This window comes from Hermetia illucens, chromosome 6 (genome assembly GCF_905115235.1).
Source record: "Hermetia illucens chromosome 6, iHerIll2.2.curated.20191125, whole genome shotgun sequence".
NCBI classification, from domain to species: Eukaryota; Metazoa; Arthropoda; class Insecta; order Diptera; family Stratiomyidae; genus Hermetia; species Hermetia illucens.
Genome location: NC_051854.1, coordinates 72,392,173 through 72,405,041, shown reverse-complemented (window position 1 = coordinate 72,405,041; position 12,869 = coordinate 72,392,173). Strand labels below are relative to the sequence as shown.

The 12,869-nt window shown below is 42.8% G+C and overlaps 1 protein-coding gene across 2 annotated transcripts in view; it reads right to left on the bottom strand.

The window, feature by feature from the left end:
- Positions 1 to 12,869, bottom strand: part of LOC119659948 (neuroligin-4, Y-linked) — a 148,450-nt gene that overhangs the window by 94,408 nt on the left and 41,173 nt on the right. For both annotated transcript variants that reach the window (XM_038068294.1, XM_038068295.1), the window contains exon 2: positions 4,461 to 5,137. In XM_038068294.1, coding sequence (XP_037924222.1) covers positions 4,461 to 4,840 — 380 coding nt within the window. In that variant the 5' untranslated portion in view covers positions 4,841 to 5,137. The remainder of the gene's footprint in view (positions 1 to 4,460; positions 5,138 to 12,869) is intronic.

Here is a 12,869-nt window from a genome sequence, read left to right as displayed (position 1 = left end):
GCTTTGACTTTTTGGAAAAGGTGGAACATAGCCCGGAAATGTCTGAGTCTTTAATTTAAATTTCCCTTCGACGGATTTACCTAAGGGTTTTATCTTGTCAATAGGATTTGTATTCGGGGTTCTTTCCCTTGGATTAGAGTTTCCGGAAGTCTCATGCCTTTGTTACCCTTAGATTGACTAATTGGTATTGACAGTGTAGAAGAGCTGAGATAAAAAATACAGGATATTATTGTGGAATCTTTTGGTTTACAATGATCTGTACTTTCTGTATTCCTTCTATTTTTTTGGCTCCAAGAAAGCTCAGTAAGATGTACCGTTTGATACATCATTGCACCAGAAAGCCTGTTCCAACACCTCTGTCAGAGCGAATTTTGTGCATTTCGAGTTTGAAATCATGACATTTGGATCGTCTTCAGCAACATTCCTAAGGCCAATGAATTACGTCCTCAAAGGATGCAAAGGATGTCTCTCTACACGTCATAGTAACCTGTGGAACCACCACAATCCGAAGTTACAGTTCGTATTATACAGATTGAAAGAAAGTAAATTGAAATTACAGAATTAGAAATGTGAATTCCTAAGGGAGGAACAAGTGTACCTTAGACACGTCTGCTTGAAAAAAGAGAAAAATTAGTGTTTGCACATGCTGGAGACTTCCCAAGGCCTGCGAAAGTAAAACCCATCCAATCATTTCTAGCATTAGCCAACTATTACCGGAAATTGATTCCAGACTCCTCAGAATTTGCCGAGCATCAGCAAACTTGTCCACGAGGATGTTGGGTTGAAAAGTGCGAACTGACATATAATACCAAAACTTTTCAATTCCATTTAATGTGATAATGGACACACTGCTATCGCAGAGACCTATAGGAAAGAATCAATAGATAGGTCGTTGAACAAGCCAGATCGGAATTACTCAACTACTGCAATAGAACTTTTGGCTGTTTTCTGGAACGTGAACAATTTCAGGCGGTACCTTCAAGGTAAAAATTTTAAGTTTACATGGCAGTCCAACACTTTAATCCCGCAACAGTACGCCGTCGAACTACCAATTAAGCATCTTCCTGTCATCAGAGAACTAGCCTGGAAACGTTTGACACATTAGTTTGTGCTAACTCCCCTCCCCCGGCTCTTCCAGCTTTGAAAGCCTTCAAGTCAGGGAGTTCCTTTGACCAACGGAAAGAGGGAGGAAGCTAATTTTTAGATCAGGGACTCCTTGCCACTGGATCCCTCTGCCGGTCGAGTTCAGTCTCCTTCGCAATAAGAAGAACCCGAACATAATGCGCAACATGACTTCAACTGCCAGCAATTCTCAGCATCTCTCTGACAATGTTGTCTGAAGAGAGCTCCACCGTGTTTGCATAAACCTGTTGACGGAAGCCGTCCCGCCTTTCACAAGGGAAAAATGCGTGTTCAGCGTCGTCCGCCACTCTATTGCAGAACACACATTCAAGAAATCGCGCCTTCCCTTAAATTTTTGCCTTCGCGACTGTAAATAGCTTTACGCTCCTTGGGAGGAGGGCAAAAGGTATCAGGTTCTAAGACAGTGCGATAAGCGGACGCCACTGGTAAAGCTTCCCGTTCCTGCACTTGAGCAAAGTGCTTATGATACACCTCGTTGTTAAGTTTATCAGCGCATACCTCCGTGCCATAGAGCAGAACGGACTGCATAGACATAGGGCCCGCACATTTCGCCACTAACCGACCCCAGACGGAGACTCCAGAAGCAGCTCTGTCTGCTGCTACTTGAGAAGCTCATCTTCGAGCCGAGCATTAAGCCAAGGGATTTAATCGCTGGTTGTGACTCTCTATTCAACTCGCTGATCGGTATGGGATGAGGCATCGGGATTCTCTTTGTGAACAGGATACCTCCTTGAGCTTTTACAGCGTGAGGCTGAAACCGCGAGTAGTCATCTATCCGCTTACTAGTCGCATCAATATGCTAAGTCTACTTTGTGTCTGTTCAACAGTGCTTCCGGCAACAAGTATCGCAACGTCTTCTGTATAACCGACAAAATGTCCGGGGAATAATGTCCGTACGATGCGGTCCATCTGGTCGGTACTTAGTATGCAGGGCTTCCACAGGGCCCGGATTTTCTGTGTGACAAGCTTATAGCCAAGTTTCCATGGGTCCTCATTCACCTCTTTTACCGGGTTCTGCGAACCAGCTTTGGTTTTATTTATCGCGTAGCGGAGTCTTCTTTTTGCTGATCTATACTCAGCCTTTTTGGCGCATGCCTCCTCGCTCGGGTTTAAAAGTTGCGCAAAAACGGAAGAGCTTATGACCCTCCTCCATAGGTCGGCAATTTCTGAGTCCACTAGTACATAGAAGGCTTGTCGCGGCCCCTCCGGTGCATGAAAATCTCATACGCTGTTGTTATCAAGTTCATCACTGAGTTTACGACAGTATTAGTTGCAACACTACCATCCCCCAAAGCGCCCTCCATCGTGACTCTACCCCACGACATTCCACACGCAGGAGAGTGCCGGGTTGGTGCACGCCGGCAAGTAGCGGCAACCAGTTTGAACGTGATGTACTGATGATCACTTGTCGAGAAGTATTCTAGTACTCGCCACCCGTCCACCGATGGTGCCAGAGATTCCAACCCTAGCATTAAAATCGCCACCTACCAGGATTCGTCCATCCGTGCCCGAAATGGCAACTTCTGAAGCATCAAGCTGGCGCCAAAAGTCCGGCATTATATTATTCGGCGTCAGGTAAACGCTAAAACACGTTATTCCTAAACACTGAATCTAGACAAATCCATTTCCTCGGCCTTGGGCAAGAACACGAAGTCAAACGTCGTCCCGAATCCAAATGGCAGCATTACTCAATAGCTGGCAGCTGGTGAGTGGTTGCACTCCGATACATGCCAATTTGTCGAATGCGGGTCATGCTGTTAGCACCCTAGCCCTTCCTTGTTGGGCCCTAAAGATTGGACATCGTTCTGAGCCCGCAGAGTGTGCGACGGTGGAGGGATTCTCCGCATTCGCACCCTGAACCTATGATGCCGATGATAATAACGAACATTGCAAGCTTTTTAATATTGACAGTAGAAACAATAACTACTGGGAATTAATGCAAATTCAACTTCCGCACAATATATGAAACCGCATGCACGCTTTCTTTGATCAAATAGCATCTAGATATGGAACAGAAAAGCAGCTTGTAAGAGATCAAAGAACTAACTTCCTGGTCTACCTGCTTGAGAGAGTCTGTCAACTGCCAAGCCTCAATTGTAAATTGAGCACTGGATAAAACTCACTCACACTAAGCAGAATAAAACCCGACCCTAATGAAACAGACACTACAACACGACCTCAATGAAACCTCACTATGACTTCCCGATCTGTCAGAAACTGTCCTTACTGAGCTGCGTGAAGTGGCTCAACTAGGATACTTTATGATCGACGCAAACCTAAAACTGATCCTTGTCGTCCTCTTCGCGGACGGAAAGTCACTGGCTAAGATTGGTCTGTAGTGACAGTGATGGCTTGGTACGCTGAATGGTGATTTGAGACCACTGCGTCCAAATCAGACTCCTGCCCGAGAAAAATATCATAATCAATTGAGACGACTCGACCTCGCTACCAAGCCAAATGTCACAAAGGCTAATGAAGAAGGGGATGCAGAGGAATCGCTTGAAATATACTCAGATTATTGTATCTATTGGGAGATTCTAATTTTGTAGGTATTAGACTAGAATGCTAGCCAAAAATTTGGCTTTCTGCCAGGTTTTTTCGAATCACACTTTCCTCTCAAATTCTTCCTAATATAAGATGTAGTAAAATAGTTGCAAGAACGTACATATTCATTTTGCAGCGATGTAAATTTTCCAAATAAACCAACGCCCCAAACTCCCACAAATGAAAATCCTCATATCCTTCATAAACCCAAAACTTTTCGATTCAACCACGAAACTCAATTCCATTACCAACGATAACTGCGATATTTAATGCAGGAGAGGTTTAAGCGTTATTCAAGAACATCATTCCATAATGAAAGTTGTCCTTGTACGCTTGAAAGCACTTTTGGGCTAAACTGCGAATATAATTATTACGAGAGGGGCTCGTTTTGGTGCCAAACTGCCATCGTCAAATATTGAAAATGGTATACTATTTTCTGTCCTTGTGAGCTTTGTATTCACATTTAAATGTAGGCCTGCTTCGATAACACTTCAAAGGCCCATATTACACCGTGATATAGTAAACCGCAGAAAAACTATCTCGAATCCTAACTAGTTTATAAACAATTGAAACACCCTTATTTTGAATAACATACTCCTAAATTTGATAAGTAATTCGGAACTAGAGACTTATCAACTACATCTATCAGGGTCTATTCAGTAACTGAGCCGATCAATTTGCACATTACCTCTAACATCCAAGAGGGTCGTACAACATCCTGACCAACATATCATCCAACGAATGATATATTCAATGCCCACAACAACACTTACCTGTCAGCCTTCTTCACTCCGGACCACAACGCACCCGTTACTGGTGGCATGAAACGCAATGTTCCGACGGGGGGCGAAGCGTACGGTATCCCTCGAAATGCTTCAACAGAATCCAAGTGTCGTCCTTCGAGCTGAACAATTATGCCAGAAACAGCTCCGTGTTTTGTGTGCACCACTCGTGACGATAGTGTGGGCATCGACGATTGTTCGCCTTTTCCACCTGATAAATTGCCACTATTACTACCCCCGCCACCGCTATTGCTTCCACTTCCTCCACCGGAACTACCACTACCGCTTCCGCCGTTGTTGCTACTACCTCCTCCAACGCATGATATAAATGGCGTGATTAGCAGATAAAGGACGAGTATGGCTATCACCATGATTAAAACCAACGTAATGGACTCTGCCTCTCGCACAGCGCGCTCGCTTCTAATATTACGCTCCCAGTCTCTTTCGTTTCCAGCCTTATACCCTTGTGTTTCTAATCCTGATGATGGATAGCAGACATCTCCGCAGGATACTGATATATGAACAGCATGAGTGACTCTAGCGACACACTTTTATAGCCATAGATCTTTTTCGATTGGTGGCGAGCATTTTTCAGACGAATGGGGTAGTTTTTGTTGTTGTAGTTTTGGTTTTTGGAGATCATTTGATTTGTGGCCAACACGTGCAGACTGAAAATAAAGATAACATTGGTTAGTTAGGTGAACAAAATTAACATCTCTAGAGTTTAAAATTCAAGTTTACACTGGCCAGCATATGTACATATAGTACATCTGGGCCATTTCAACAGAAAGGACCTCTTCTATCAATCTAATTAGCTAAAATATAATATGAGGACATTTTTGTTTTGGCATTGAAGATCAAGCCATCAAGTGGATGGCGGACCGAAATAACTGGGGAGAAACATTTTTCTTTTGTTTTTGGTTCAGGGCACCTCAATTTCCGGCGAGCTCCCAATTATTTAAAAACAGACAGCGATTTCGTCCAGGGCAAAGATAACTCATCAGATGCTAACCGCCTCTTCCTTCGGTGAGGTATAACGAAAATATCGGACCTTTACCTAACAATCCTTCATACTTTAAATCAGCTTTGTCATAGCAATTTTATTCTACATTATGTCCAAATGTTGCAACTAGAAGGCCATGATTTTGAGCGCTTATGCAATGGCTTCAAAATTGAAGCAGTTTGGCTAAAAGCACTAATTTTCGTTGGCTACACAGATTAGATATAACGGGATATTTATATATATATATATACGGTGGTGGTCAAAGGGTAGTATAGATCCCAGGGCGAAACGTGGATTGATACTCACGATGAAGCATAAAACCTGGGAAATGCCTGCTAAACTAACACCATCAGCTCTACTACCAAACCGTTGGGAGCTCTTTCTTATCAAAAAGCTGCAGACGGAGAAGGATGAAGGCGAGTCTCCCGCGCCTAAAAACGGGACAAATTGTACCAACTGGTCCTCCAAGTTGGGGGTTGGATAGGGCTTACAACCCTACACGGAAAATAACTTGTTATGAAGCCACAACAGGAGCTTCGGACTGGACTGATAACACAATCACGAAGGGTTTTCTCATGGAACGTACGTTCCCGTACACACTGAATTCTGCTGAGTAGCTACCCGATACCCTGTCCCACTATAAGGCTAATGTAACAGCCTTGCAACAGATACGATGGACGTGGATCGCTAGACCATATTATTATAGCGATAGTCGAGTAACCATCTGCCCGGAGTGGGTTTCTTAGTCAGCCTATTTTGGCTCCTCCACATCCTGTTATCAGCTTTGAAAACATAAACGAACGGCGATACACTCTGCGCTTGCCAGGCCAATTTAGAAATATAAGCGTCATTAACGTTCACCCCCCTACAGAGGAGACCGCAGAGTCAGAGAAGAATACCTTCTACGAGGCAGTAGAACGAAACCCTCTAAGCCTGTCCTAGATATGATCAAAATCATGCTTCAGAATTTTAACAGCTCAGTAAGGACGGAGCTCATATTCAGGCGATACATTGGCTCCCATAGCTTACATCAAGATACAAATGATAACGGACTGCAGTTTATTCAATTAGCAGTGTCACATCAAATGGTCGTTGGAAGTACCTGCTTTGCGCGGAAAACGTGGGCCCCTCCAAACGGGACCACTTTCAATCAAATTGACCACGTGTTGACCGGATCACTATCTCGTTGTCATGGTACTTTGAGCGCGAATAAAAACACCACCCAGAATCCCCTCTGACAATCAGGTGAGAGTGAACACTGAAGCCGCCATCCGCAACACAGCCCTCCGCGACACCTATAAGAGGGAAATGGATGCCGCAATAACCGCAGTCAACAGAGATCCTGGAGATGAAGCATCAACAAATGATCTTCACAATCACCTGAAGAACGTTATCATAAACACGGTTACAAACACAATCGGAATGGCTGGTTTGACGATGAATGTATAATAAGCTAGCAACGGAACGGAAGAATGCTGCATTCTCAAACTCCGGCGAGCGGAGAGGCAACTTCACAGACGGGAAAAGGAAGCCTGGGCGAACCAAGAGGTCTGTGAACTCGGAGCAACCGCATCAAGCGCGGAAGTTTTACCAACAAGTCAGCAGGATAAAGCCACACATTTCGATGCTCATCCTGCCGGGACAAGGAGAAATATCTGATTTCCGCCAGAATGGGCATATTGGAGCGATAGGTTGAGTACCTTGATGAACTACTGAACAACCAGAACATCGGCAAGTTGGAAGTCGCGCCAACTGAAGACGCGCGACAAATGCTGCAACCACAAGTACAGCAGCAACAGTCCGTCCAATCCACCGGCTTAAAAATCATAAGTTGCCAGGAGCCGTTGAAATTTCGACCGAATTGGTTGAATATGGAGGCGACCAACTACACCAAGTTGTTCATCAACTTGTGCTCAAGGTGTGGGACAGCGAATCAATGCCGGACGACTAGCAACGGGGCATTATCTGTCTCATACATAAAAAGGGGATATCACGCAGTGCAGCTATTATAGAGGTATCACGTTGCTGATTACCATCAACAGGGTGCGGCAGCATAACTTCCTTTTTTAAAATGCGCGCCACTCAGTTAGTTGATGTCATAGCGGAGCGCTAGTGGTCTCGTTCAAGAAAGGACATTGTAAAGTTTTATCCCGATACGGTTCAGTCGCCATCATGCGTTGGAATAGTGAGGAGCGTGCCTTTGCCGTTGAGGTTTACTCTTCAAGCGGATGTTCGGTTATTGCAACACAGCATGCATTTTGGAATCGCTTTAATGTAGCCCCGTTGGCTCCCGTCCCGGACCGCAAATCAATTGTTACATGGGTCACTATATTCAGACAAACTGCAAGTGCGACAAAAGGAAGAACTGGAGTCCCTCGGCCCGTTAGATCACCTGAGAACATTGAAGCAGTGAGAGCATCAATGTTGCGATCGCCACGGCGTTCTGCGCGCAAACACGCATCTGCCCTTGGACTATCCGATCGTTGTGTGAGAAGAATTCTTCGTGATGATCTTCATTTTCATCCCTATAAGATGGCGATAGTGCAGGAACTTCCAGGACGTGACTTCAATTCTCGGATGAACGCGTGTGAGCTTCTTCTTGATGTCATTCCCGACGGTGCTATTGCTTTTTTAGCGATGAAGCCCATTTTCATTTGTGTGGGTCGGTTAACAAACAAAACATGCGCTACTGGGCTGACACCAACCCTCGAGAATTGCATCAAAAGCCTTTGCATTCACCCAAAGTCACAGTGTGGTGTGCAATTTCCTCAGCTGGAATTATTGGTCCCTGGTTTTTTTGAGGAAAATGAGGTTACAGTGATAGTGAATTCGAACCGGTGTGTAAACATGCTACAGAATTTTTTTTTCCCACGGCTAGAAAATTTGGATTTGGGAGACACTTGGTTCCAACAAGACGGTGCAACAGCATACACTTCAAGAGCATCGATGACTGTTTTGAGGGAACACTTTCCAGAGCGCCTTATCTCAATTAGAGGCGATTTGGAATGGCCGGCACGCTCTTCCGATCTGTCCCCTTGTGATTTTTTTCTATGCGTTTTTTGAAATCCCATGTTTATGTGAACCGTCGAAGAACCCTACAAGATTTGAAGACAAACATCCAAAAAGAAATTGCCAACATAACACCTGCTATGCTAACAAGAGTCATGACAAACGCCAGAAATCGGTTTACGCAATGTATGGAGAATGGGGGACGTCACCTAACAGATTTGATCTTCAAAATAATGTAAATAAAAACTTTAGACATGTACCTACATTATAAAAAATAAATAAATATTTTCCGATGCATACAATAGTTTTTATTGAGTTTTGAAAAAAGGAAGTTATGCTGCCGCACCCTGTATAAGACATTCTCCGCTCTCTTGCTAGGCCGGATAGCTCCATACGCCCAGAACATCGTTGGCCCATAGCAAAGAGGCTTCACTCCAGGCAAATCAGCACCAGATCAGATTTTCTCTCTGCGGCAGACAATGGAATATAGACATCAGATGCGCCATCTTTTCATCGAATTTAAAGCGGCCTATGAGAGCATAGCCAAGGTAAAACTATACACGGCTATGAGAGAATTCGGTGTCTCCACGAAATTGATAAGAATGATTAGGCGGATCCTGACTACTGTTCAACGCCAGGTAAAAGCAGCAAGATCACTCTCAAGACCATTCGACATCAACAACGGTCTACGACAAGCGATGCCCTATCATGCATCCTCTTTAACCTGACCCTGGAAAAAGTGATTTGCGATGCAATTGTAAATGCAAAAGGCACCATCCTCTTCAAGTCGACCCAACCAACTATACTGGCCTATGCTGACGATATCGACATCATGGGAAGAACCACCCGAGACGTACAAACTGTCTCCATCCAGATCGAGCAGGCGGCCATTAGCGCGAGATCTTAAGCTGAAGGCAAGACAAAGTATATAGAGGCAACATCAAAACGCTAAAAACCAACCAACCAACAACATCAAACCGCACTGGTCAAACGGAAAGGATAAAAATATGAGACTATAACTTTGAGACCGTTGATAATTTCTCCTATCTAGGGTCGAAAATCACAACCGATAACAGTTACAGTTACGAGCCTATTTCAGCTTACAAAAACTGTTTCGCTCGAAACGTCTCAACGTAGGATCAAAGCTCTTACTGTACAAGACAATGGTCTTGCCAGTCCTCATGTATTTCTCGGAGACTTGGGTTCTTAGCGAGAAAAATTGCGAACTCTTAACCGCGTTCGAGAGAAGACTCCTCCGAAGAATTTTTGGCCCCCTACATGAGAATGGACGATTCCGTAGCCTACATAACGACGAAATCTATGAGCGATACCATGACCGTCTAGTTGTGGATAATATCTGGCTCAACAGATTGCGGTGGTCACTTAGTCCGTATGGATGAGGATGATACAGCCCGGAAAGTCTATAAGGGCAATATCTATGGTTGAAGAAGAAGACAAGGCAGACCCTGCCTGAGATGGAGCGATGGCGTAGGTCAGGACGCCAGAGAGCTTTTAAGGATATCGGATTGGTGGACCTTGGCGCAAAACTGGGATATCTGGAGTTCTTTATTAGTTGTTGTGGTGTTGATGGTGATGATATAGATGCTAAGCTGACATTCAAGTACTACTGTCAAAGTTAACCCAAATGTAGGTTCTGCTTAATATCTTAGGACGGCCTAAAAAGTCGTTGTAGGTCTAGAATCGTCCTGAAGGATGTGACGTAAGTGATGACTGGCGGCGGTTCTTTCTCTAATCGGTACGTATAAAACAGTGTGGAATCCTTCAGCATCTGGCAACAACAATGGAAACAATGGCAAAAGCGTAGATGGATAGACTAACTTATTCCCAGCATTGAGGCACGAGCCTATAGCAGATGCGAACTGTATAGATTTAAACTGGTTCATATAATTGTCCCAGCTACTGAGAAACTAGGTCATATCCTCCATTGTCCTTGATTTACGGAGAAAGTCATGAGAGGCGGTGTTTCCATTGCAATCAATGTGCGAAGAAATAGATACCTAGAGTTAAATCCACCAGGGGAAAGGACCACCATACATGGTTGTTCTAAGTAAAAATTCTACACGCGAGTTACATATGTATGAGATGATTGAAGATCTCGACCGCGGGAAAAAACAGCAAACAACAGGCAAAAATACAGATAATAAATCCATTTAATTAAGGTCTCTTTGTATATAAAATCTTACAAAAGAACCTTCCTTGAAAAAATTGGTGAGAAACAAGAATAATCTGGAGATGTTTTTGTTAGCTTTAATCCCAAATATTGGAAGGGTACGTTCACTTATTTGGACCTAATTTTTAATGACTTAATTTATTTCCTCATTAATTAATCTGCTTTCGACACTCAGTCCTTAAAGTACATAGTACCATACTTAAACTATTACAACGTTTGATGCCCCATATAGCACCACCATCAAACATTGGTAAAATTGGCAAAATAATTTTCTTTCTGTTTGTATTCCATGATTCCATCTAATGCTAACACTGCACAAAAAAATGATGCTGACCAAAAGATAACCACTCTCATAGATACAGTAAACAATCTCATGTGTTAACGGACAATTGCCTCTCATCAAAATGCTTTTGTGCAATTTACATCAGAGGATACATGCGAGTATGAGTTAAACAACTTTATCGCCACATTCAACCCCCTATCTGCTGCGAGTACAATCTTTAATCACATTATGATCTTAATGGACTACACGAGCGGACAGGGTTCTTTTTCAGAATGTTAACCAGAGCGAGCGTGAAATGGATCAGAACCACCTATGAGAAAAATAAATATAGGCCGAACTTTTCATTTCCATCCTTTTGTAGCGTGATATATTTTTACCGAGGACACTTTTCCGGTTTTTCCATGTATGTTACATAAGATGGGAATTAAGTCCTTAAATATGGAGACCACTAGGGCAATTTCGCTTAACCACATGAAGTCAATGTTTGTGAACTTCATATATTTGTTTACTTGGAAGTAATTTCTGGCGGAAAATCGTCCGTGACCGTAGCGTATCCCGGCAATAAAATTATATACGTGACGCAATTGGACACCAACTTTTGAAGGCCACATATGAGCATAAGGAGTGGTATATGCCCTATATGTGTTGAGAATGTAACATCCACATTCAGGAGCATGTTCCGCAGAATCTTTCGCTTCTTACATAATATGCTGCTGAATTGCCATCCACCATTTCGAAATAGGATCAAGCTCCTTTTTATATCGACCAAAGAATAGGTACTGCACGTTGAACATGTCAAGAATCCGTTCAAGTATGGATGGGCTACTTCAGGTGCTATCTAGGTTACCGAAAGAAAATCTTACGAACCACATATTTTTCTTCACTTTACTGAACATTCAAAGAAAAGTACGAATACAAAGTTTGCTGTTACGACCTAGTTTCCGCAAAATTTACATATAAACGTTGAGGGATATTGCGCATGACGAGGCTAAGTTTAACGCTCGTTTTTATACTATACAAACTTTTCAATCGTTTTCAATCAGGGAAAAACGAATTATTAATTGAAAAGGAACTTGAAATCAAAGCACCTAAAAGTGACCCTATCTGTATATGTTTATCAAAGTCAGCAAGTGCAAATATAAGGACTATACATACATCTATAAATAAAATATAAAAGATGGACATATCTTTCCCTTTTCTACGAACTTTGAAGTGGAGAGTAGTTTGAAGTTGCCTCGTTTTGTCCATTCCAAGACGCTCACAAAAAATATGCAGATAAATAGAAACTCTTGCTACTATTTGATGGTTTAGGCATCAACCAAGGCAAAGATAGAATGTCCTTAAAAGTCAAAGAGGGCATTCACCGAATTTTCGAATTTAAAAACCCTCTATTCCGCTGAAAAGAAACTGAGCGTATGATGCTTCCTCCGGAGATATATCTAGAGAAGTTAAATAAGTTTCCAGCTTGATGCTATGTGATTTTTCCGGAATGCTTTTTCTGTAGATATAGCAAATGTAGTTAATAGCTGGTATTTAAGCTGAGAGTTTGTTTGTAGACAATGAAAAATTTTAATAAATTAATTTAATTCCAATGTAATCCATAAGGTGTCGAAGTTTTCAAGTTTGCGATGCCTGATATGATAACTTGCTTACTTTACGATGATAAGACATCTAAGATGTCATGTCATACGAGTATTTTCGACACCTTTTTCTAGGCCTAAAAAAAGTCGGGAAACGGGAAACTCGGCGCTTCAAGTGTGAAAGGTTTTGTTTGTTTCTTCTGTGAGTACATATGAGTGCAGAACCATCCCATTTGTACGTAGCCCATTTGTATATGCTTTTGGCATGTCAGACTACTCAGTTTCAGTTTTTTTTGTCAAAACTAAGACACAAAAAGTACTAATCAAGGCCTTT